At 34.9% G+C, this 26,996-nt stretch overlaps 2 protein-coding genes across 3 annotated transcripts; both read right to left on the minus strand.

Annotated features, from left to right (window-relative positions):
• Positions 1-143: 143 nt before the first annotated feature.
• LOC103710350 (protein BTR1-like) lies at positions 144-14,576 on the minus strand. The gene is made up of 8 exons (XM_008796025.4): positions 14,340-14,576; positions 8,929-9,167; positions 8,741-8,841; positions 7,053-7,246; positions 6,371-6,483; positions 1,602-1,745; positions 581-642; positions 144-485 (listed from the first exon to the last, which is right to left on the minus strand). Exons 1-8 carry the CDS (start codon positions 14,422-14,424, stop codon positions 398-400), a joined length of 1,026 nt encoding a protein of 341 aa, XP_008794247.2. The 5' UTR covers positions 14,425-14,576; the 3' UTR covers positions 144-397.
• A 5,553-nt stretch (positions 14,577-20,129) lies between these two features.
• On the minus strand, positions 20,130-24,636 carry LOC120103645 (ubiquitin carboxyl-terminal hydrolase 2-like). 2 transcript variants are annotated; one of them, XM_039121942.1, is made up of 4 exons: positions 24,521-24,636; positions 21,508-21,554; positions 21,311-21,413; positions 20,130-21,226 (listed from the first exon to the last, which is right to left on the minus strand). In XM_039121942.1, the coding sequence occupies exons 1-4, from the start codon at positions 24,539-24,541 to the stop codon at positions 20,450-20,452; spliced, it is 948 nt and encodes a 315-aa protein (XP_038977870.1). In that variant the 5' UTR covers positions 24,542-24,636; the 3' UTR covers positions 20,130-20,449. The 2 variants fall into 2 exon arrangements, with proteins under 2 accessions (XP_038977870.1, XP_026661702.1); XM_026805901.2 differs by lacking the exon at positions 24,521-24,636 and adding an exon at positions 23,830-24,468.
• Between the last annotated feature and the right edge of the window lie 2,360 nt (positions 24,637-26,996).

Raw genomic sequence — 26,996 nt, forward strand, 5'->3', positions numbered from 1 at the left:
CTCTGCAGCAGAACGGCCCAGCCATTTATTTAACCAAAAATCGGACTAAGAAAAATCTGCACAGATAAAGTATAATCACATAAGAGGAAAAGGGGACATATTGTTCCCCATCCTGAGCAAAATATTACCACAATGCATATATGTGAACTTGATAAAAATACTAGATGCAGAGCCCACTTGATCTGAAAAACTCAATGTTGCATACAGTAGAATCTAGCAACAGTCAAGTAAAATGGTTACATTATCCTGCCCATCCAAGTTCGGAAAGAGCCTCATTTCCTCAGCCCTCGACAACATATACATTGTCCTTCCTTGTTATCATAAGTACAGATCTTAGCAACAACAGTTATCCATGAGAATACCGCAAAAAGATCCTCAAGTCACAAATGAAAAGCTATCATCTTGCAGAAATTGATGATATCTTGTGCATGATCATCGATTCAGCTGCATTGATTGCTCCCCAGGAACCCGTTATTGTGACCTTCCTGTTGACACCAATGATAAGAAAAAGAAAAAAAAATCAGAATAAGTTGAACAATGCGTTCGCCAGTCTGAAAATAAGTACATGCAAGAGCATTACCTCTCAAATGTACCAGAAATGAAATCACCTCTATCTGATACTTTAATCCTTGCTCCGCTAACCTGCAACATTAGCACATTAAGTCTATTATTATAAGAATCAACCAACCCATAACCTCTAATTTTTTAGACTCTCATAACTATAATCATGGCAGGAAGACAAAATTACGATAGAAATTAGATTGACATAATATTATCAAACGTAATTTAAGCTATGATGATTTGAACATGAAAAGAACTAAAATTTTGACTGATGGATTGGATTTGGAACCCAAACCTAAAGGAAAAGTCAGAGTTGGTCTGACAAAATTGTAACAAATTAAAATAAAGCCAGATAAAAATAGCATAAAACTCAGAAACAATCTACGCTTTACTAAACTGTCGAATAAACATCACGGCTTAGTCCATAACCTAGACCACATACAAATTATCTCGCACAAGTCATACCAAACATCGGCCTAATTAACCATATGATTCACCAGAGGGGGAGGCTGAATGTGACAGAGAAATTAGTTGTTTTTAATTAATATAGGGTGATTGGGGGAGAGAATAGACTTCTGGTCGGATGCATGATTTACATAGTGTATGGAAAAACTGTGTACATTCATATGGAGCATGGCATCATCCATGTCAAAATTAACATTACAATGCCTAATAACAAGAGGTCTAACTAAATCATCAACAAATGATGATAGAAATTTTTATTTATTATCCATTGGAACAATTTAGTTTTTTAAAAATAATATTGGATTTTATTTATTCAAAAAAACTTTGAATAATGGAGTCTAATGTTAACCTTAGCAAGAACAAAATACAAACCGCTAACTATCACCATGGACTATTTTCTTTTACATAAGATTCCATTATAAGATGTCAAGATCTACTTCAAGTTGAGTAATTCTTTCAGAGAACCATTTATAAATTTTTCCTGATCGAATTTAAAATTGAAATATACTATTCTATGAATTAGAAGATTTCATTAAAAGAAAATAAATTAAAGGACCTAATCCTATAATGCACACCTGGCTGATCTCCATTATGTTCCTTCCTCCACGACCAACAACAGCTCCAATATGCTCATCTGCAACACCAATCATCAAAGAGTTGCCTCGGCTTCCAGAGGTCCCAGCAGATGACCTTGTAGAGACAAAAGTTGATGTCATAACCTACAGAGGCATTGAACAGATAATCTTAAACATAAAGAATCCAACACCAAGAGAGAAGTCTTAGATATTTTTATCACAAATCCAAGGCAATAAATTTTGGAGAAAAAAGCAATACAAAAAGAGAATAAGTCTGCTCAGTAGATCTCGGAAAAGGACATGAAATCTTACGGCATGACTTGCCAGAGTGTGGCTTTTCCGTAACATAAAATCAACCTGGCTTAAGATGTTTCATGTAGATGCTAATCACTAAGGAAATCAAAACTAAAGATGCTAACCTGTTCCTGTGGCTCAAGGTTGAAACTGGTGCATTTAAATTACATTATTTTCTTTAGATATCATTTTTCAGTTGCCAATAAATTCACCTATTACTTCTTTACTACTCTTTTTTGTAAGAAAAAAGTTAAATTGCAAAAGCAAATACAGTAAAGTGATATCTAAACCAAGAGAAAAAGATAATAGATGCACAGGAAGAAGAAAAATCATTGGCCAGTTCTTCAGAATGATGCAGTCAATACTTTAACAAGCCTTATCCCATCTATATAGGCTACTTTAAAAAAAGGTATAATTTAATGATTCAATGGAATCTCAGCTTCAAATCATCCGTCTGAACCTCTCTTGAAATTTTAGCCAAGGCATCTTTGGCCAAGAGAGGGGCTTGACTGACACAGAGAGGACAAAAGAAGCCAAATCTACTGATTGCAAACTGAAAGGTATAAGGCTGGTAACCAAAAAGCTACCCTCCGTGGGTCCTAGGTTTCGAAATCTAGATGACAATAGAAAAGGGCAGAATTTGATATGAGAAGAATCACCTGGATTATAGAAAGGTTTCAAACAAGACAGGGGATTAGCGTTCAATCTGAGTTAAAGTTAAGAGGCTGAAAAAGTTAAGAAAGTGATGGTATTGATGAAACATATAGAGAACTTTATATTATTTGAAGTACCATGTACCGTACAGGGCAGTATGGGATGTGCCTTACTGACCCGGAAGAAACATTTCAAGTATTCAAACATGTATACATAATGAAGAGCATCCTAAACTAATGATTTCACTCCTGGTTTGAAGATTCACCATCCAATGGAACAGAATGGATTGTGTCATAACTTGACTGATTTATGACGAGGCCTACTGAGCTTTTGGTGGATCAGCTGTCTCTAGGAGCAAGCAACCAACCACCCTTAAGTGTGTGTGTATACAATGCCACATGATCAATTGTTTAAGTATCAGAAAAACCGCCCTCCTTACATCATCTCATCAGGCCCATAGCTCATTTCCAACTGACAAACAATGCCCTTTATGTTCTTGCCTGCACAATCTTCATTTAGATTAAATGATATGTCTCTTGTATCCTCTTTAATTTAATATTGAATATCAGAAATTTCTGCTTTTTGACTTACATCCAGGCAAAGCTAATAGGAAATTGTATCTAGAGTTTTAGGGCAACTGGATATCATCTGTTCAAGATCTAATAAAAACTCAGACTGCAGAAATTGTTTTAGTGCAGAAAATAAAATGAAAGAAATCTGACTTTAAGGAAAAATTTATAACATAAAGGAAACAGAAATTCACACAAAGTATTAATAAGCTACAGCCATGGAAAAAGCCTGACATCAATTTCCTGTCTACAGCAATATATTGAGAAGATTTCTAGTGTATGCTTTAAGGAATACATTGCACTCTAATGGAGAAAGATGAAGAAGAAGAGAGAATCTAACAGATGTTAGGAGCATGGGTGAATCACTTAGCAGTGAAGAAAGAAAATATCAAAGAACAAATCAGGTTGAATCTGCCTAACGGACATCTTTTTATTCATTCAAACAATTCACCGTGATGCCTTCTCTAATAGCTGGCTTGTGGGCTTGCTTATAGTTATATGATGACTAGCTTTGCAAGTAAGTTATGACTTTAAATAACCAAGTATTTTAGCTCCCATATTGGCAGCCATAACCTTTTCTTTGAAATTTCAAAATTTGGATTTCCATGTAAGTCCAAAAAAAGACACTTGAAGTTGTCCGGAACTAAAACATAATGACTTTGGAATTATTCCATCCCACTATATACTTAATTTAGGACATCTGTACACCAACTCATATCCAAACAAGGACTCTAAAACGAACACAAAAAATCATTGTATTAAGAGAACCAAAATACAAGAAATTCTCAACTATTTTTTCTCCATCAAATCTGATACAGGATCACTTAAGATTGGCCAACAAAGGCATGCATGAACCTTAAGATCAAGGAAAATTAGGGCTTTGATGAAACAAATGTCTTCTGCCCTGTGACAGACACCAGGACAGAAAGCACATTTTTGCATGCCTCTGTTTCTAAAAATTATAAAGCTAAGAATTTTCTGTTTGGGCTTGCGTAAGAGGAAAGAATCCTAGGTAAATGAATCTTGGTTCGTGATAAGTGAGGGTCGAGAGTTGCCTTTGTCAAAGAATATTAATAGTTTATCCAAATAATGAATGTTAATGGCTGTACCATTTTTCTCTATATATGTCCAGGTCATTACTAAGCAAAGTTCATCCGGGTTTCCAAGCTGGTTTGATTCAAGTTCCTTTGAATTCCTGATTGGATACCAAGGTTCAAGTTCTAGCACCATGTTCTCCCATTTGAACACTTTTTTGAATCATGCTGTCTTCCTATTCAAACAATAAATTCGATTGAGTTAATAAACATCACTAGGTGATAATTCTAACTAGTTAATTTTTCCTCTTTAGCATATCTTGTACAATAATTTAGAACCAAGGTTTGAAAACTCATGTATCGACCATGCATCATTCACGTACCAGTAAAGCAACAAATGTGGCACACCCCTGTATTTACTCACAGTTCTCCAAACCAAATGACACCTCATGTGGATATGGGACAGTGTGATGCATTATAACAGTCAATATGACATCAACATGGTACGATATGGCCAAGATTCCAAACCTTGTTTGCAACCCGAAGATTTCATGCAATGCCTAAGCTTCTCAGTGAACGATAGAGACCACCCTTGAAGTGGAAAACTTTGTCATGAGAATTAGAAAATATAGTAAATGGATTTCATGGATAATGGAGGTAGAAATAAAGGACATGCATTGCCACACTTTGAACTTAATGAGTTCATATGGAGTCGGGTTGTTGAGTTTGTAAAGGTCCAAAACTACTTGTTCATTCTCCATCTTGGCCGTGAGATTGGAGCCCATTGGCAATGGGAAAGAAAGTTTTAAAAAGTAAAAATCATGGTAGTTGATCTCATTTACGGAGTTAATACCACTGAGAATCTCATGTTTATGTCCTTACAGCACTGAAAAAAAAAAAACTGTATGTGGGCATATAGATCTAGGAAGGCAAGTGTCATACACAGAATAATCATGTTAGAGAGCTCTGCATTTATTGGGAAAAGAAATCATTTCTTGCTCCCCTTCTATTCCTATTTCCTCATCCTCTCTAGTTACAATTCTCAGTAAAGCTCCCCTGCATTCTCCCTTCAGCGTCTAATGGTCAGCCAGGGAGCCCCAAAATGTCTTTATCAGTTCTACACTCATGTATGGAACAAGAAATCATGTAAATTACAGTGATAGGTGACAAACTGTTGTCAGTTTTGTTCCTTTAGTCCAGTATCAGTTGCTAAATAATGTTTCTTGTTCTCTACAGGTCTTTCCATAATTTGGCACAACCAATCAATGCGTTTCATTTACAACTTAAAATATTGTTGAGATATCTTATTTGATGATTTCCTTGGTGCAAAGGTAAGAAACGAATGATATATTATATTTTCCTTTCAATTTGTTTTACAGGTCCAACTTGTTTAGAACAAGATACACTTCAGTACAATGTGCTATTTAATTTCTTACCTGTTAGATTAGATATCAGGAAAAGACAATTGTTGGTAAGTGTACAGTCATTGTTTCCTTGCTTGCTCGTCGCTGCCCTCTACATTTTGGTTTCACAATAGCTCCATGCACCAAATTCTTCTTATGCACCAAAAAGAACGTAGTATCCAATTGACCAAGGATTTGAGTCCTGCTGGAACGAATTTGTATCGTGCCATGCTGACAGGAAAGTGAGACCCCGGACATCTGCAGGACGCTAGTTCTCTATTGAACAGGGAAGTCCTGCCCACTTGTGTCCCTACACTAGGGATGCACCAGGACAATCGGGACGGACCAGGATAAATTTTTTTTTGTTTATGCTTGTTTCAGGCTGTCCCCACCACATACATCATGCCATCTTGGTTCTGTACCATCGGAAGAGCAAACCAAGATGGGGCCCAATACCGAGATTTAAACCTTTGCAATTGCCAGTTAGAAGAGGTTCCAATAGGCTCTATTGAGTGAGGTCACCCGGGCAATTTAAAGACTAATAAAATGGAAGCCTCTGAATTGTTTGCAAACAACTTAAGATGCTAAAATTTTAAAACATACTTGTGCAAAATTGCATATTTATGTGAACATATGAAGCTAGCGTAAGCTAAATAAATCTCTTACCCTTGGAGTTAATATAACAATGTAAATTAGAAAAAATAATTCCACATATTTGAATTACTGAATAAATGCAGGAAGCCAGGAACAACTTTAATACAACTATAACAGACAGTTCTGCAATTCACTCTTTATGCCCTGAAAATACATCTAACCTTATTGTTTGGGAATTTTCCTCCATAGCCATTCATTCCACTTATTGGGTTGCATGCCACCGAAGGAATCATGCATCCAATTGGAATACCATGAGCACCAGCAACGTTGAAACCTAAAGTATGGAATATAGAAGAAGTAGAAGAAGAAGAGTAAGAAGATTAACTTCATACATATGAATGCTCACTAAGGGCTTAGAAGTTACTTCACTAAACAATCAAGAGTTGGAATTTCCTCCAAGATACTTTCAAATTCTCGGTGCTAATAAAGAATCATTAAGTTCTAATCAAAACAAAAACAGAAAAAAGAAATAAGATTCACAAATTGATCAACACTATGCTACCCCGATTTAGTTATACCCTGCCTCTAAGCTTTGTAATTCACGTAAATATATTCTTCATTCAATTAATGAAATATCTAGAAGAATCCAAACAACTCGACCAATACCAGGATCTCCGTCAGTGCAAATTGTGAGTGGCATCAACATGATACTGACTTGAATGTGAGACCCCAAAAATGTATCAAGCAGAAAACATAATGAAGCATAACGGATTACTAAAAAAATTGTGATAAAATATTATTTTCTTGGTATCAAATGTATAACTGGACTAGGAAGCAAATGTAAAGTTACTGGCAGTAACAAGAGTGTCTGACAAGTAAAAAGGATCATGGTTGGCATCACACCTGCATATGGATATGGAGTGATTATGGACTGTGAATAATGAGTATCTTCAGTTAACCTTGACAAAATCAAAAATATTGCATGAATTTGTTCCTCCAGAGACCCTGTTATTGTAGCGAGTCTATCATTCAACCCAACATGATTATTATCCTGAGGTGATATCTTGATGCCTGCCCCCGAGTCTTCAACAAATGACCTGCAAAATGCATATTGTACACATAAACATGTAACAGCAAACAGTAAAAGCATCAATTCTAAGAGGGGAAAAAAAATATTCTCTAGCAGTGCAAAAAATGAAAACATATTCTCTAACCAGATAGCATATTATCTGAAGATAACATTTGACTTTGACGAACTAGACTCAAAATAAACATATTTAGACCAACCAATTTGCAAGCATAGACTCTTCAGGATCAATTAAAAATGCTCTGCTTTACCAAGAGTCCCCATCAATGGTCAAATCCCATGAAAGAAAAGGTGTTCCTGCTACCCAACGGTCCTATCCCAGATATTCTATGATGGAATATCGTGAGTAATAGTTTGGAGAGCATTACCAAAGAACAGTGTTTTACTAAGATCATTAAACAAATGTATGGCGAAGCAAGGACAAGTGAGTGGCCATTATGGCCAAATGGGCCATGCTCTTGATATGGTAGGCCCTAATCAGAGGATTAGTCTAAGTTCTCATCTCTTTATACTTGTTATGGAATCACCAATGAACTAGTATGTAGCATTCAAAAGGAGACTCCATGATTCAAATTAGTTGCAAGTAAGGACAGTGTCAACTTTATGAAATGACAAACGGGATGCCCATTCAGAACTATAAAACACTGCTTTCAAAGATATAGGCACCATAACAATGCAATGGAATGGATAATAAAATGTCTGAAACAATTTACCTAGGAAAAATCCTTCAGGATGTTGTGTTATCGCCACATGACAATGAGAACAAGGGAAGAGTGCATAAGACAGCAATAAAGCTAGCATGTCACATGGTGATATGTTGGGTGATAAAGTAAATTCAAGCATGCAAAGACAAATGATGCAAGGATGAAATCATCAAAGTGGATGAGCAGGAAAACTAAAAGAATAAAATTGCAAACAAGTATACTAGACGGTGCATTAAAAGTTGCACTAGAGGATGAAGTGATAAAATACCAACTATGATGCTATATGTCAATGCAAAAAGAATCAAAGCAAGTGTATGTAAGGCAAGGGCCTCTAATTACTGCAAAAGGGAAAACTGGAAAAGAAAAGGCTGAAAGGAAGAACTAAGTGAACTTCAATAGAAATTTTCAAGACTCGAAGCTCGTGCTATCAAAGGAAGTAAACATTGAGATGAAGAAAAACTTACAGAGACACCACATAGTAATAAAGTTTTGTTATGTGGCTATCATTAAGATATTTTTCTTTAGCACAACTTCTAACTGTGCAGTAGTTAACAAGTCGTCAATAATAGAAGTTATGACATTGCATAACAAATCCCAAAAAAGCAGTCAATTTGTCACAAAATGAAAGTCGTAGTAGTCAAAAGCAAAGAACGACTAACATGAAGACAATATACCTTCTAGAACATTAGGAACTCACGAAGTTGAATCACAGAAGTTTGTATTCACAAATTAGAGAACATCAGAATATAAGGTACACTTAGCAATTTTTATGATGAAGAATGTAAAGATCAAATTTATACTTTATGGTAGATCCGGATTTCCCAATTATGCCACCACAAGAGCTATGTGGCACAATGAGCCTCACTTTGGATTTACTTTCAGCATCATTACTCTCTTCAGCCTATTTATGCCAGGCATGGGAGCACTTCAGGAAATGTACTTATCAGCTTTAAACATTATTCTATGCAAAAGCTAATGTCAGTATTACCTCTGTCAGCAGTTTCTCAAGGATAAGTTCCATTGCTTTTATTATTTCACTAGTGACACCAGAAACCATGATTATCCTATCTGTTGTTCCTGGATAGAATTCATGATTACGTGATAACTGAATACGAGCTCCAGACTGTGACTGAAATTCTGTGATTGTTGAGCCACCCTTTCCAATGATGCATCCAGCCGCAATATTTGAGACAAGGAACCTAATGTAGGTTGGTTTCTCTCTACTATCTGACATGAATAGCCATGATGTCAACAAAGTGCTTAAAAAAGCTAAATGAAGAAGGTAAAGCCATGCAAAAGGCATAGTAAAGTATTGAATGAACTGAATCAGTTAATTCCATACTTCTTAAAAAGTGAAATGGTAAACAGGAAAAGGTCAAGTTATTATCATAGAGTTTAAGTCAATCTCATACACTTATCTTTGAGACTGATAACCACTAGAAGTTGATAAACAATAGTAATCATTCTAAAATCATTAACTTCCATATGCATTATTAAGATAAATGTTTTAGCAGCCCCATTACATGTCATTCTATCAAAATTACTTTAAAGAGGATAGATTTCGCCAACTTTTGAGTGAATTGATATGCAATCTTTGAGATGTCGGATAAAATTGCAAATAGGAAGTTATTTTCTTTTTGGAACTTTTACACATGGCATGGCAGTAAGGTTGCTCCACTGTGACCTGAGTGCCACAATATCAAAACACGAAAATAGCCTCTCAACACGTGGATTAAGGTTGTATACGTCTGACCCTCCCCAGACCCTGCAATGGTAGAAGACTCATGCAATACGACGCCCTTTATAGTCCTTCAAAAATGACTTATTGCATTTTTATCCTTCAAAAATCAGTATTTGCATATATATACACACACACACACATATACATATACATATACATATATATATACACACACACACACGCTTCAAATCATCCTTGCTTTGCAACAATACTCCTCCAATTAGATTTTCTGCTTATGGTGCTAATAAATAACAATTTAAATATAAAATGATATTTTAAACCTTTTGCACAAAAATTCTTCAAAAAATTAACATTAAATTTGTATTTTAATGAGTTATATTTTTTTCATTTTTTTCAGAGGTAATCATTTAAAAGGATAATAATGTTATTACATTTAAAATGATTATTTCTTAACACCATTGGCCAAAAAACTAATGAGCAGGGTATCACTGCAAAAATGGAATGATTTTAGGTATATACATATATATATGTGTGTATGTGTGTGTATGTATGTATGCATATGGATATGTATGTATGTATGCATATATATATATATGTATGTATGTATGTATGCATATATATATACACATGCATACATACATACATACATACATACATACATATATATATATATATATATATATGTAGAGAGAGAGAGAGAGAGAGAGGTGGACTAGAATCCCATTAAAATGATTTCATGTCAAATTCAATTGACCCTAATCGGATGACGGGAACCTGACACTAATGATCCGAGCTATTACAAGATTAATTATCTTTAAACTGTACACTAAATATCACATATTTGGAGACCCTTAGCCTATGTATCAAGTGGTCAAAACACATGCATTGTTTCGTGTTATTTAAAATGTTTATTTTAGACCATTGAATGCATAGGCTAGGGGTCTCTAAATAACATAATTTTTGGTATCTAAGAAGGTTAGAAGTAGTAGATCACATCCAATAGCTTGAGTCAATGTTATGTCCCTACTGTCCGGTCAAATCTGATGTGAAATCTGGTCGACCAGATTCTAGTCCACCTCTACATATGCAAACAGTGATTTTTGAAAGGTAAATATACAATAATATATATTTGCAGGAGTATATATGCAACCAAGACCTTTCTTTTTTATCTTTTTCCCATTACTCAGTCTACACAAGGTACCAGCTTAAGGGCTTGTATAGTTTCTAGTGTGCAAGCACATCTATGTTATGCATTGCTGAACAAAAGCTTTGAGCACCTTCAATAGATCATATAGTGGAAAAAAAATTACCAATTGTTTCGCTTCAAGAAATGTCGTCTTTTTCTTGCTACTCATTAGGAAAAAAACGTATCTCTACTTCTTCACAACTAACCTCTTATTCTGAATTTACAGTTCCATTGTAGTTTGCTTTATATTTATATTTGTTGCATTATCAAAAGCTCACAACACTTGTAATCCCTTTTAAAGGAATGTATCCATTATTTTCTTCTTCGAACATCACATCTACCATTCTGTTAAGCATCTTTACTAGAACATATGATAGGAACATCATTGGTGGGTTGTGGTCCGTCAATCTGACATGCTCGTTCCTGTCCCATTTTTGAGGTGCTTATCTTTTGATTTTAAAAGTCCATATTAGGTGTTTCAACATATATTTGAGAATTGGGCTTGGAGGAAGCATGGCCGAAATTGGGTTAGGGCGGGATGTGAAACCAAGCCACTAGTACCAAGAACTGGTGACTTTACCAACTATGCCTGATGGCATCCTCTAGGTGTTTCAGCATGTTATAATCCAAATATTTGTGTTAATCATTGAGATTAAAAATCCAATATATAGAACAAGTAAATTGAAACCCCTTCAGTCTCTTCATGGAAGAGAGAACAAGTTGCATAACTTCTTAACGGCATGTAGAAAGAAAAAACAAAGAAAAATGCAAGAAACAAGAAGGAAGGAAGGGAGTAGGGAATTGGGGGAAGAGAGAAGAGGGATAGACAGTTATTATATATGTAATCTGCTTATTAAAAATACTATAACTCTCTCCACAAGTGGCAGGTATGCCACCATATGCAGCAATATCAATTTTTTTAGACTTTAAATATAAGACCTGGCATAAAAAAAATACACCTAAATTATAACTACAATAAAGATCAACATTCTAATTAGCTACTAATCTTTAAGGCTCCCTAAGCAAGTGGGTAGATATCAAAGCAGCAGAGCTCGAAACATTTACTGAGCAAGTCAAACCCTCAATGGCAAACAGAAACTACAACTAGCCATTAATCATTAATATCGCCAAGAAGATTTCTAATACGGGTACCAGACCTCATATGATTTTTTGCAAAAATAGTACAATACCGGGTACCGACACAGTACAGAACTCTATCACGTACCAAGACATTATGTACCAATGCAAGAAACCAACCTAAACAATATAGTACCATTTGTACCGTCACACCCTGGTGTAACTTGATAGGTTTCTGGCATTGGTACACAGTGTCTCGGTACGCCGAACCTTACTACACTGAACCGTGTACCGACACTGTAATAGGATGGTATCGGTACAGGTTTCAATACCGAGACAGCGAACCTTGCTTGAAACCTTGCCCATCAACCTATCAAATAGGTATTGAAGCAACAAAGCTTAAGATGTTTCAAAGCAAGAATGCGCCAACAAGTTGATCTTTTGATTTCATGTATGGTATTATCTACACGATGCTCTCCAACCTCTTCAACATCCAATGAGTTTACTTCAATATATTGCATCCTTTCAAGATATATTGCATCCAACAACTTGCTTACCGATATATAATCTATTTATTTGATTAGAAAAATTGTTTTAATTAAAAATGTTGAGGCACATGATTCCACACTAATTATGTAACATGACATTCAACTTCTACACGAGAACTTTTATGTTTTGTCTCTTCTCCAGATTTATTACATTTCAACCAATACAAGCACAAGGACCGTCGTATATACTCAATCAAATGATGAACATGCCCAATATACCAATAAGCACTTGTTTGTATAGAAGATACAAAAATTAAGCACTTTATAGATATGGAAAAATACACAATACAGCATCAAGATTTAGCTTTCTAGGTGAATTAATGAAGAAAATGGCAGTTGTTCAGTGCAAACAAGAAGTCAAGATGTGCAACTATGAAGTCAGTCATTTTTCTTTCAATTACTACTCTTTAGTGATCATCAAATAAAGCTCTATAGTCTATAGTCCTATTTGTGTTTTACATGATTTAACAGAAATCAATTGGTTGGACACCAACATCTTGATTTCTGTTAAAGAAAAGTACATTCTTTATCTAAAATATGTTAAATGTTTTTCTACACATGGCATCTTCATCTGAAGAAAATACATTCACCAGAATATTTCAATTTTTCTATACCTTTCTGTATACCATGGCATTGTCCACATACAGAAGGAACTCAATTTGTTATTTGTAGCTTTAACTTCTTGTAATACTTTTGGTCAGAAAATTAGAATAGGCATTTCATCACCTAAATTTCCATTGCATCAAGGACACTCCTAAATTAAACCCTAAAATAGAGAGTAGAGGTTGAAAATAAAGATGAGAGATGCAGATAACCCACATGAGAGAGAAAATATTTTAATCAATAATCAATACTAGAATTACAAATTTGGTCAATCTGTGCAGATTACAATAAGAGCAAATAAGTTTGGACCTTTCTGATCTAATAAATAACTAGCAGAGGACCATAAAAAGACAACTCACAACCAAAACCCCACTTTTTCATTCAACAACTATTCCTTAACCAACTTAAAGCTGAACTCCTTATATTAAGATGTTCTACCGAACTTTTGACTAAGCAATACTATTCCACACACTATCAACCCTTTGCTATCTGAAAATATAAATGTAGAAAAGAACTAAAAGTCTCCAAAAAAAATCCAATTGACATCAACTCAATTACAGTAAAGTGTTCATAAAAAACAAGCATTTTCTTAGACTTATTGGGCCTTCCAAATTTCAGGTATAAAATGGCTTCAAGAATCATAATGCGAGAAATATTTTTCCTGACTTAGAACTGTTGCATACCATGAATTCTAGTGGCTCAATTTAGATAACTGCTCAATTTGTGCAAACAAGTAGCATTGATTTCTTGAGGAGATACCATTCTTGTTTTACCCCTTACCAACTAGCATTGATTTCTCGAGGAGATACAATTCTTGTTTTATCCCTTGCCAATCCTTTATTTTCCGACTTAAACAATTCTTTTACTGTAGAATATTCTGGTAAATACTTGGAACAAATAGATAAGTTGAATCAATTCCCCCTTAGAGCCAGCACACTGCACTGTAGGAGAGTGAAGAAAGCACCAAATTTTATCCTCTCCTCAAGATTCCGACTAGCATCTAGATCTGTTTGCAGCACAAATAATATTCCCCTTCAATTTCTACGAAAATCCACCGCACCGTATCGATCTCTAAACACCATCTCCAACATTATCGACAACACATTCGTTATAACAACAGTAACAACGGATGATTCAGGAATAGAATCGAGCTCCAATAAAAGATTTCCATCTAGAAAACTTTAAAGATTTCAAGATCCTCCGGAACAGAATATGATCACTAACGGAAACCTCGAAGCACAGTTCAAATCCAGCCAAGAAGAGAGGATCAGGGTTCGCCTCACCTGGGGATGGGGTTTCCGGGCGAAGCCGGGGTCGGACGGGCGGGGCTTCAGGAGAGGAGACGGCGGAGATGTCGAGACATTCCATGGCGGAAGGCTGTCTCGTACGCAGACACAGAGAGAGATCACCCCATCTGTGGGGGTTTGGCGAAGGTTCTGTATTTATACAGAGTCTCGCCTTCGCAGGAGGGAGTACAGCCGAGAAGCCGCGCAAACTAGAAGCCTTTCAGGTTTCTGATTGGAAAACCATTTAAAAAAAGGCAGCAAATTTTAACCATGCAACCGCACCCAGCTTAGATCTCAAAGCCCTCCAAATCTCTACCAACCATCATAAAAATTGAATGGTTAAGTTTTAAAATAAAATATTAATTTTATTATTATTTTGAAAATATCCGATAATTATTTGTTATTTTCAAAATAAATTAATTTTATTAGATCAAATAAATTAATTTGAATCTTCACTTAGTAAAGATAAGATAAGTTAAAGCCAGTAAAAATGGCATAGTAAACTAGTCTTTGAACAAGCAATTCTATTTTAATTAGCTATATATATTTTCACATATAATATTTTTACATTGATGAATGCTTAATATAAGCTGACACTTTTATGACCTCGTATCAATATTTTTTTCATGAGTGCTTTAAAAGTCAAGCCCTTAGCTTTGAGAAACAGCTTTACTTCACACTCACATAAGTAGATTATCGAAAGTGCCCGTAACTAAAGCACTTCAACAAATTTCTGTTATAGGTTTATTAAGAGTACCTTCTCTTTATACATTACTGATACGAAGCACTTTCACCTTAGAATAGTACTAAAATCAAATTATAGTGCTTGCAATTACTCTTATGATGTACTTTGTCTCATTGAACTCAGACTTGACGTTGTATCAAGCATTGAGATGAGATTTCCTCATCGGTGATGTTGAAATATAGGCCCGACACCCATCCCTTTTGATATTTTAAACACCAAATCTCTAACAAGTCCCTTTATTAATGGATCTACCAAATTTTGACTTTATCTTACAAAGTCAACAATGATTACTTCATTTGTAATTAATTATCCTACATAGTTATGTCTTAGTCTAACATGTCTCGACTTTTTATTATATACTTCGTTATATGCTCTTGATAGCATGGCCTCACTCTCACAACGTATTGATATAGCTAGCAATGGTTTAGGCCATAATGGAATCTCGTATAAGAGATAATTCAACCATTCTGCTTCTTTGCTTACTGAAGCATGATCTTTCTTATTTATAATCAAACTAGCATCCTTCTAAAATAGAAGGATATCGGCTGTAATTAATGGTATAATCCATACTTCTTTAAATACTTTAAAATTCTACATATAACATGCCACTGTGTATTACTTAAATTACTTGTATATCTATTTAACTTTCCAATAGCAAAAGCAATGTCAAGCCTAGGACAAGTCATAGCATTCATTAAGCATCCAATAACTCTTGCATATTCTAATGTGCAACATGCTTACCAATATTTGGAAGTAATTGAAGATTAGAATCAAAAAGGTACAAATGGAGGATCACACTCTATATAATTAAATTTCTTTAGTACTTTTTCTATGCAATGAGATTTGAGATAAAATTAAACTATCATTATCTCTAAAAATTCTTATTCCTAATATAACTTCAACTATACCTGTATCTTTTATAGCAAAACTACAAGATGACAAACTTTTACTATTTTCTCAACTTGTTCTAAATCAGCGCTAAAAGTTAGTGTATCATCTACATACAAATAAATAATAACACCTTTTCCATTAATAAAAATTTACTATATGCACATTTATCAAATTTATTTATTTTATAGCCATTACCAAACATAATTTAATCAATTTTTTTATACCATTTCTAAGGAGCTTGTTTTAATCCATATAAACACTTAACAAGTTTGCACACTTCATGTGCTTATCCACAAACTACAAATCCCTCGTGTTCTTCCGTATATACTTCTTCTTTTAATTCACTATTTAAAAATACAGTTTTATATCCATTTAATGAATGACCAATTGATAAATGATGCACGTACAGTTAGTAATTTAATAGCTATGATCCTAGCTATTAGTGTATATGTATCAAAATAATTAATTTTTTATTTTTGTGTGAAGTCTTTAGACACCAACCTACCTTTGAATTTATCGGTGGTTTCATCTACTTTTATTTTCTTCTTGAAAATCCATTTACAACTTATTGGTTTAAAACCTGATGGGAGCTTAAGTAATTTTTAAGTATTATTATCCATAATAGAATCCATTTCTTCATTAATAGCTTCTTTCCAAAAGAAAGCATCTTGATATTTCAATGCCCCTTCATAAGTTGCAGGGTCTGCTTTTGTATTAAAACAATAGGGTATATGCTTACCAAAAGATTCTCTATCCCTTCCACTAGGAACATAAAGAAATCTGATCAAAAGGTTGGTGCCTTTCTAACTCTTTTACTTCTTCTAGGTTCATGGTTTTCCTTTGTCATTCTCTTCTAGAAGATGATTTTGTTCTAAAATAGGTTCTTTAGGTCTAGGATGTGAATTAAATCTATTTTCATCGAATATGACATCCCTTGACTCAATCGCAGTATTGCCAATGAATTGTAGGTTCTATTACCATGAACCTATATGCTTTACTGTTTTGTGCATATCCTAAAAATATGCATTCAATCTCTTTTTCCTCTCAACTTTCTTTTTTTGGGTTTATAAACTCTTATAATAGCTCTACATCCCCGAACTCTTAAGTAGTTTAGGTTAGACTTACTTTTCTTTCATAGTTCATATGGGTTGTATTGCTCAATAAAAAAACTTTGTTTAGTATACGACAAATTGTAATCAAAGCTTCACCCTAAAAACCTTGACTTAAATTAGAATTAGAAAGCATTGCATTAACCATTTCTATGAGCACCCTATTTTTTTATTCTGCCACACCATTCTGTTATGGTGTGTAAGGTGCAAAAGTTTCATGAACAATTTCAATAAATTCAAAATAACTAGGGTCATAGTTCTATCAATTTAAAAAATTTTAATAGAAGTTTCACCATCCAATTCTACTTCAGACTTTGTAAATTTTAAATTTTTCCGGCACTTCATTTTTAGAATGCAACAAAGAAACAACTATACCTAGAATAATCATCTATAAATGCTATAATATATTTCTTTCCTCCTATGGTTGTTGTATTATGCAAGTCGCATACATCGCTATGTACTAGTTCAAGCAATTTTGTACATCTTTCTACTTTAGGAAAAACATTTCTAGTAATCTTAGTAAGCATGCTTGTTTTACATTTATCAATATTTTTGTTAAAGTATGGAAATAAATCTAGTTTAACCATATCATGCATTCTTCTAAGAATGACATGAACTAAATGATTGTGCCATAAATAAGAAGAATAAACAATATAACACAAGAAACTTTATTTTTATTAATATTAAGCTTGAACATGTCCTCATACATATAGCCTTTCTCCATAAAGATTCCACAATTGGAAAGATTAAATTTTCTTGCCTCAAACACTAATTTGAGTCCAAATTTATTAAGAACACTATCACATACAAGATTTTTCCTAACTTCTAGTATATAATACACATCATTGAGAGTAATATTTTTCTAGATGTAAATTCAAGTTGTACGATTCCTTTTTCCTCGACATGTATAGTGAACTATAAAGAACACTTTCGCCTTTTACTAGTTCATATTTCTTGAACAGATTCTTATCCTTGCATATGCGACTGGTTGTGCCAGAACAAATCCACCAAGCTCCATCATCTTCAAGAGCATTGATTTCTGATATCGTTGCATCAAAGTTTACTTTTGTTGCCGGTACACCCTTCTTTTTCGGAAGACGACATTGTGCCTCATAGTGTCCAAGTTTTCCACAATAAAAGCATTCACCTTTCTTCTTCTTTTTGTTTTTGTGAGTAGTAGTAGATTAATAAGCTCTTTTAGGTTTGCTTAACTAATTTTCCTCCACCACGTGGACTTTGGTAAGATGAGCATTTTGCTCCGTTTTCATCTTGTTTACGGTATTCCTCCTCAATACGAAGATGGTTGACGAAATCCTCAAAAGAGATATCCTCTTTCTTATGCTTTGGACTTCTTTTAAAGTCTTTCCATGATGGAGGAAGTTTGTCAATAATAGAGGACACCATTATGATTTCATCCATACGTTTGCTATGCAACTTATAACCATTAAAAATGCTCTCTATCTCATATAATTGTTCCATAACAAATCTATCATCAACCATCTTATAATTATTAAATTTGCTAACAAGGAACATCTTGCTGGTTGCATCATTTGACATGTATCTTCATTCAAGCTTCTCCCATAATTCTTTTGCAGTAGCCACTTTCTAGTAAGCATCAAAGAGCACATTCAATATTTCATTCAGGTAGTCATCATTATCCCACTTCTGTCTGGTACGAGTTTCTACTACAATTTTGTCCTTATATAGCCTTAGTGCGTTGAGGGCATAAACAACTTTGAGATTTGTAAGGAGGAAGTGTATCTTTTTTTGCCACCTCAAAATTTCCTCCATCAAAACATTCCAATTTGAGGAAGTTTGCAGCTATCTCTCAAAGTGTAACAAACATCATTTGTTGCAACATAAAATAAAGCCTTAAGATTGTTGGAACAAAAAGGGGAGAAAAATGGAAAACTCAAAAAGAAGGATGGCTTCAAAATGTGTAGCACGGCCACTTTTCTTAAGGCTTTATTTTCCCCCACCAATCAAATATGCAAGAGGAATATGCGATAAGCCTTTAGGATACAATGAAGCCTAATGTTAGCTCACATTCTACACTAACAGGTCAAACCAATGAACATTCATCAGTGTCTAGAGAATGAAGTTAATTTGATAGAGTTGTGTTATAGTGTGTTGTATTCTGATACGGAAAGTTTAATTAGCTATTTATAGTGTGGTTATTGTTTTTATGATAGACGCTTTCTTTTCTCAACAGACATAAAATACACGTTTTTTTCAAAAAAATATACATGAGGATTTTGAATTTAAAATTGTAAACGGATTTATTTGACAAGCCAACCGGCCACCTATTTGAGTTCTAAAATAAAACATTAATCTTCTATTATTTTCAAAATACCCAACAATGACAAGAGGTGGGACCATCCCAACTACAATTCCAGAATAAACAAGGGCAATTTAAGTGACAAAATCAATGTATATTTTCAACAAACCTCTCGCCCTCATCCAATTCATCAAAGTACTGCACGGGAAGACTATTCTGTGCACGTAAAGGATTCATTACCCTCATGGCTCAAGGGGGCTGATATCACTAGAGGGACTAGTAAATTCATTGCCCTCATGGCTAAAGGGAGTTGGTACGCTAGAGAATTACTGCAAATCATGGAAAATGGTTGATCATTAGTTTCCAGTATGGTGGCCCAAACAGCCGTAACCATTGCCCGAGAGCACTTTCATATTCATTGGCAATGGCTGATTTATAAAGTAGAACATTGGCCGTCCTCCTAATTTGCTCCATATTTGGCAGGGCCGCCAGAACTAAAACTTGGTTTCACACCACTACCATGCCCTAGATCAAGGCTATTTCACTGAAAAAAATCAACTTCGACAGTGAGTCCTTTCCCAAAAAAAAAATAATAAATCTGCACATAATAATAACCTTTATGGCCTACCTGATAGTAAGCTATTCTTTATTTGTGATTCATTATAGGAAGAAAATGTACAAGTTGCGAAGCACACATGACAACCTTTGCATTTATGAGCATGTAAAATATTTTGAAATGTACTTCTTGTATATGAGGCTCCAAATGAAAGAATTTCCATATCAAACAATGGTCATTGTAACGGTTTTGGCGGGGTTCCATTAGGTAGTATACATTAATACCAGTTTCAGAAGCTCCTGGAATCAACTTGGAATGGCTTAACCAAGTTCATAGACCACAATTTGCCATGAACACAAAGTGATTTAGTTCTCTGAGTAGATAAATAAATGTTCGAACATGAATATCCTGCAATCTCGAACCTTTACCATAAGACTGCACAACAAAAAAAAAGGAGACACTGGTACAACTTTCCTAGCAACCATTAGTAACACTTTGTCATCTGGAGAATCCCACATCGCAAAATGTTCATCTAGGACTACATGAGTTTTGCTTCGCCTTCTCAATCAGAGGTTTCAATTGTTTCTTCTCTGCAAGAAGCTTCAGAAAGTTGAATAAGAACGGAATGTAATTGTGTTTCCTCCGTATGTTTTCTGTTTTCCATTTCTTGAACTTCTCCTCCTCCATTAGTATCTTCTCGGTTGCATTTTCTATCCCAGAGGCCACCTCCGCAAGTGCTTTATTTATTGCCTCGACAGCAGGGTTTTGCTTGTTACCTGTAATCATATGATCATTCAATTGCTGCAGAAGATGCTCCCTCTTCTTCTGGAGCTCCTTAAGTTCAGCTGTATACAACTCCTTCCTATTCTTTATAATCGCCATAAGATTGAATCTTATCTCATTTTGAGAGTATCGATCAATCCGTTCCTGTATCACTGGTTGCACCATCCGTAGCCAATCCATGTCTCCTTCTCCACCAGGGCATTGCCCAAGGCTGATAGGGCCTTCCTTCAGCCCATCAAGCTCATACAGAACTCCATCCACAGGTATGTAACTTATGAAATGGTAGACATCATCGTCTTTCCCTGCAGCTTTCTGCTCTTCAGGGACAAAAGGCTCAGGCCTTGCAAAGCTGTTGTGTGCTGCTCGAATAGCTTCACTGTTGTTGATAGCCAGGCCTTTGAGTTCTGGTGGAAAATTCTTGGTGAATTCTTTTAACACCGACAGTTCTGGGCCAATATCGATGTCTGGACAGTTCATCAGAATAGAAAGGATTGCTTGAGTTGCACAAGCATTGTTAATAACCTGAAGGCAGACTAAATCAGCCAAATAACACACGGGCGTAATTAGCAGATAGCCAAATGGCAACTAATGATTAATGCTGCTAACCTGGCTGGCGAAAAATAGATTTGGGTTTGGATCCTTTATTACGACCCGATCATCTTTTTCGCCAGGTCGCCATTTGAAAAGGAATATCAGCCCATAGACCGGCCTGCAAGAAATTACAGCAATTCAACCAACTGTATTGAGAGAACAAATAAAATTATAATAAACAGAAATAACATGGCACTGGAACAATTACAAACCGTAGATTGTTCAGAAAGTCAAGGTCCAGTGAATACAATTCCTCCACCTAATAGTCGAAAAAGAAATAAATCAATAAATAAATACAGGAATCAAGTTTTAGTATAATATAAAATCAGCAAACAGATTGCAGCCATCAAAGTTGTGAAGTTCGTAAGGGATCAGGAAGCGTCCATAGCAAACATGTTGCAGTGATAAATCAAGTAATGGTCAAAACGAACACAAAGACAGCCACTAAAAGTTCAACAATTATGAACCTCAAGATAGAATCGCATCCTTGACAATTTTTACCTGAGTGTTTTACCAACTTATGTCTACCCATGGTTGAAAGCTCAATGACAAAAGAATTTCAAAATTAAGCTTCCAATGCAAAGCAAAATAAACCATGTTGAAAGAGTTGCAACAGCTATTGCCAAAAAACTAGACCCACCAAAATGCTCGAGGTTTTATAGTTAAAAAGGAGAAGGAAAAAAAAACTGAGGTTGAACACTATATAAAACATTTGACTCGAAGATAAATAAGAAAACAAGCAACAAACCATGTAAATGTTGATTTAGTTTATCATCTGTTTGATTAATCCAGGGATCCATGTATATGTTTCATGATTCATAGCCAAACTAGTTTTTTAAGGGAACAAAGCTCAGAAAATTGCTACTATGTATAACGTAAAGGCCGGGGGTGTGGCCAACGTGTCTCCACCTTGCTTTTTATACGCAACCTCCACTCACGCTGCAGACTTCAAATTACTTCCACATCTCCACCTCTGTGACTTTGATTCCACTTTTCCCATTCCAAAAATGCCCCTCCAGGCCCAATCTTTGTGTTACACGGAGCCACTTCTTTTCCCCTGACATTCAGTCTAAGCATGGGACTGTAGGTCCAAAACATGGGGCCTTTCAGATGCATGACGTGTAAGGTTCTAGCAAGGATAATGAGATGCTCTCTCAACATATTACATCTTTCAACATCCACCCTAACTCTTATCACTTTTTCATACAGATACCACTACCGCTGAACTCATTTTCTGCCTAAAACTGACATACTTAAAGACAACAAATAATCAATCATTGTTAACAATCATCACATTAGAAATTTTTAAAGAAAAAAAAAAATATGTTAAGAAACAAAGCAGATCTTAAGGAATATAGCTACAGTTAGCAAATAAATGATTTGAAATCAGGAATCTGATATTTACTCTTGTGTTGATGGAATGGTGTATGTACTCAGTATGATTTCTAAGATAGACTTATAAACAAAATAATGTTAACTTTTCAGAGTATTGCAAACATTGGTTTGTAACCCTTATACTGGATTGCACGGCCTTGTAAGTTTTTCAGATACATTATTCTACTTGCAGTCTAAGATAGTTCTCCTCTCTGACACCGTCAAGCTTATGACATGGATAACAGATATGATTGATGAAGTGGAACAGCTTCAGAAGACTCAGAACCCGGCAGAAAAGAGGGCTAGCATTAAATCTCAAATCTCATAGTTGGAGTTATCTCTAGAAGTTCTTTAATCTTCAATAGAATAATAATTTTTGCATAACTTAAATAATTTCGATATCCTGATTCTTGTCCACAAACTACTAGACACATGTTTTTAGTTTGCCCTCTCTTCGAGGGCATTGCTTCCTTTCACTTGTTTGACATGATTTAGTTATGTCAAGGAGTTAACACATCTATTATTTATAGTTAAAATTATTTTCAAAAGCCACTTTCTCAACCTAGCAGGATCTCAGAGCACTTGCTACACCTGCAGGAACTTAATCTGCAATAACGATGGTAGGCTGGCCTTCCAGATTGAACCCATTTAGCCTGGCAGATTGTCCAAAGTTCCCTTTTCATCCTGTCAGTTGCCCAAAGTTTCATTGGCAAAGAATCAATAACTGTATTCAAAGTTAGTCACCAGTGTCAAATCAGAGTCGGTCTTAAAAGGTCCCAAACAGTAACCTATCATACTTGAATACAGAAAGTAAAGTTAATAGATGTGTCTAAATTCAAATACATATATACATATATAGCATGCAGGTTACCTGAGTGCCATTCCTAATAATTCAGAACCATTTTAAGAAAAGACATTTTCTAATTTACAATGCATTAAATGAGTAATGATAACAAAAGCAATGTCATAGTTAAATTACACAGATGCCCCTTGTCTCCTTAAAGCACATGGGAATTAAATATATTTAGGTAAACAGCCTTATAATTTGGAAGAGATTGTTTCAAAAAAATTTTAGCAGAATCATTCACACACTGAAATTATTCATTAGCACCCCAGCAACAAAACAGGCAAATCAAAGTTACCAGGTGCAAATTGTTCACCTTGTTATAACACCACATGCATTTTTAAAAATAATGATGATGATAATGATGACGACGACGACTCTATTTGTTATCCAAAGGAAAAAAGGGCACAGTGTACTCCATTTTATGCCATGCATCGAAACCTAGGTTTTTGAAATATCCACCAGTCATTTTTTTAGAACTTGCTGATAATCCTAACCATCCAGACCTGTATAAGATTAACAAATTCTGCACATTAAGATTGTAATATGGTTTCAAGTCAGCACAGTCAGGCAGTACTCCTAGGCTCTCACAATAAGTGATATCTACATTATTGGGGACTAAACAACAGGATTTTAATCAAACATTCAGCTAAAAATTGGCATCTCAAAGATCCCATTTGATCTTTAATTATTTTTATAAGGCTAAAAGGAACTTAAAAGCAGATGAAATAATGCTTGCCACCCACTCCATGCATTATAAGCGAATAACTACTACCAGGGTCCATGCTTTTGGATTACTTACAAAACACCTGACAACAACTAACAACTATAACATCAGTAACAACTAAGGGAGCTCATTACCATGATGCAATCAGTTCTTGATGTTAATAACTAAATATGATGCAGAATATTTATTTCCGATCAAGCACTATTAGATAATCAAACACCAATTTTTTGAAATAATTTAAAACAAAAGCACCTAATACAGAGGGCAGTAATGAACTTGCCTGAACACCTTTTACTTGCATCTGTTGTATCAGTTCAGTAAAAACACCTGGAAAATGTAATAGACTTATTAGTTAAAACAAAATCATACGACCATTTGCTCGTAATTGAGATATTATGCAAAAGATTAACTAACAAGATTTCGAAATTGCAGCATTTTAATGGAATAGGTCGAAATGCATCTGGATTCACTATCATTTATTTTGTTACTTAGGTGACTGCAACTTTTTTTATTTTTAATCTCTCAAGAGCAGAACATCATGATATTCCTATCAAGCCACATGCTCGTCATACTACTCTCACAACAATACACGACTTTTCCATAAACTTGTGATGATGGAGTCTGCAAATTTGAAAGACCGAACTAACAACTCCCATAGTATTGTCAATAAAAATAAGGCTGCAACTGTATGCTACACAGTGAGCCAACCAAAGCTCATCGAAAATAACTATGATGAATTTGGGAAACAAGCAATTGCACCTATGGATGCCATACAACAGATTTACATCCTAGTACTTGAATTTTTTCTGTCATTGAATCATTCAAGTGAATAGAGAACCTATGCCTAGAGAACTATAAACTCCATTGATGTTAATCCTTTAACTGTTTCAGTATAGTTTCATCCAAACATCTTGAAAAGTCAGGACACCTGAGCAAGATTAATTTCATATTCTAAACCTCTTTTCTTCATAAGTGGTTGCCAACTTGGTGATATTGATCATCCACCATCAGCAAACGCAACCAGTAAAATTAAGAAAACAGAGGCAAAGAAAGAGACAGAACTAGAAAAAGTATAACATTGTCAGACTTGGTTGTCTTTGCATTGTAGTTTAATAACCATAAGCCTCTTGACTATGTAGAGGTTGAATGGGAGCCTGCAACATTGTGGGGTCCAGATCTTGGGATATAAAGAGGATCAGGATCCAGTCACATAAAAGGAGATTCTCAGAGAAGGAATTCAGGTGAAACTATGAAGAACGAGATGAAGGATGACTAAACCAGTGTAAGCATATGGTCGCACTAATTGAGAACAAGTGGTAGCGAATCGAGATCAAATGGGCACATGTAACAAAGTGAGGAGGTTGTGGCATGGATGTGCTTAGCTTGGCATCAAAGGGCTAGGAAAGAAGCAGGGGCGACCAAAGATAATTTAAATATAAGTTGAGATAAAGTCCCAATAAAAGATCTGTTAGTTGTGGACCTTGTGGTTGCACTAAAAATGCATTCTATTTAGGGCACTAGTTCATTATCATTGCCAGTAAAAATGCGTTCCATATATTAATTTTAGTTCTGCTATATTTCAGATCCACAACCTGCAAGCTTTTCCGCCATAATTCTAGTTTGGCAACCTATCGGGACCTTATCTAATTAACACCATAACATTTTCAAATAACATAAACCATGAAACCTCCTAGATACCAATAGTTGAGTTGTTTGTTACAAGCCCAAAAGAGTATGAGCTTAATACAAGTCATTGGTGTGGGTCCATTGAATAAGAATTTTGCTTTCCTGGCTTCAGCTAATATTTACACTTCTGACAGTTACTTTTTACTTGGTGTTAGCAAGTCATTATACCTTCTTAAAACCTTTTTCCCACTTCATGCCCACCAAATTGCCTCTTGCAGAACTCTACCATGCACTTCCCAAGATAATGACGTGGCTCTCCTGTCATTCTGCATCTCACCTATCATATATATAAGAATTTAATCTTACTATGTCTTTTGCATCATTCCTTACTATTAAAATTGTTCAAAGTCCCAAGTATCATTTACTTTTGCCATATATACGAGGAAGAGTGTTTTTAAGATCAAGTTCTCAAATTTACTTTTCCACCATCAAATTTCTCAACATGTATATTCTTTGTCTTTATTGTCTCCATGAACTCTTCAAATCATCTTAAAAAGATATGCCATCTAATACCATGTGGCAATTGGATCAATTCTCAAGTTCTAATTCTTCTCCTTATTTTTTTTCTCTAGAGAATGTTACATTGTTCCCACCTCATTATAAAGCATGTTACAATTTCATTTCTCTTTTTCAAGATCTAGCATGCATATTCATTTATATTATGCAATGTTGTGCAGGATGACATTCTATTGGCATCACCGTATATTCTTTACATGATATATCTATTTTGGATTTGAACATATTATATTTCTAACATGCTCTATCCACTCTTCAAAGTAAAACTATTTTCTCATTTCTCTTCTCACAAAATGCATTTTAATCTCCTGTTTATAAGTCAATTGCTGGAAACTTACACACATACCCTCTGCTATTCTTTTCCCATTTTGATAATGATCAAACCCTGCCCTATCCTTACTTACTGCTCCCTAAAGAACCAAAGAAGTCACAGCCTACAGATATCCTTTCTCCTTTTAGACTGCCTTGCAATGGCCCATCCATTTCCTTCTTGAATTACTTGTGCACATGGTACATAAGCATTGCATTAACAATTTCCATGCCTAACAGCAATG

This window comes from Phoenix dactylifera, unplaced genomic scaffold, assembly GCF_009389715.1.
Source record: "Phoenix dactylifera cultivar Barhee BC4 unplaced genomic scaffold, palm_55x_up_171113_PBpolish2nd_filt_p 001293F, whole genome shotgun sequence".
In the NCBI taxonomy this organism is placed as follows: domain Eukaryota; kingdom Viridiplantae; phylum Streptophyta; class Magnoliopsida; order Arecales; family Arecaceae; genus Phoenix; species Phoenix dactylifera.

What these genes read in the sequence shown, in the direction of transcription:
- LOC103710350 (XM_008796025.4), bottom strand. Translation starts at nt 14,424, where the DNA reads ATGGAATGTCTCGACATCTCCGCCGTCTCCTCTCCTGAAGCCCCGCCC. An exon ending in AAATCCGGATCTACCATAAA is followed by an intron (nt 7,247 to 8,740) that starts GTATAAATTTGA and finishes TGCATTTTGCAG; the next exon opens with GTCATTTGTTGAAGACTCGG. An exon ending in ACATAATGGAGATCAGCCAG is followed by an intron (nt 643 to 1,601) that starts GTGTGCATTATA and finishes CTAATGTTGCAG; the next exon opens with GTTAGCGGAGCAAGGATTAA.
- LOC120103645 (XM_039121942.1), bottom strand. Translation starts at nt 24,541, where the DNA reads ATGCAAGTAAAAGGTGTTCAG. An exon ending in TGCAAGTAAAAGGTGTTCAG is followed by an intron (nt 21,555 to 24,520) that starts GCAAGTTCATTA and finishes TTCGACTATTAG; the next exon opens with GTGGAGGAATTGTATTCACT. An exon ending in ATCTATTTTTCGCCAGCCAG is followed by an intron (nt 21,227 to 21,310) that starts GTTAGCAGCATT and finishes GTCTGCCTTCAG; the next exon opens with GTTATTAACAATGCTTGTGC.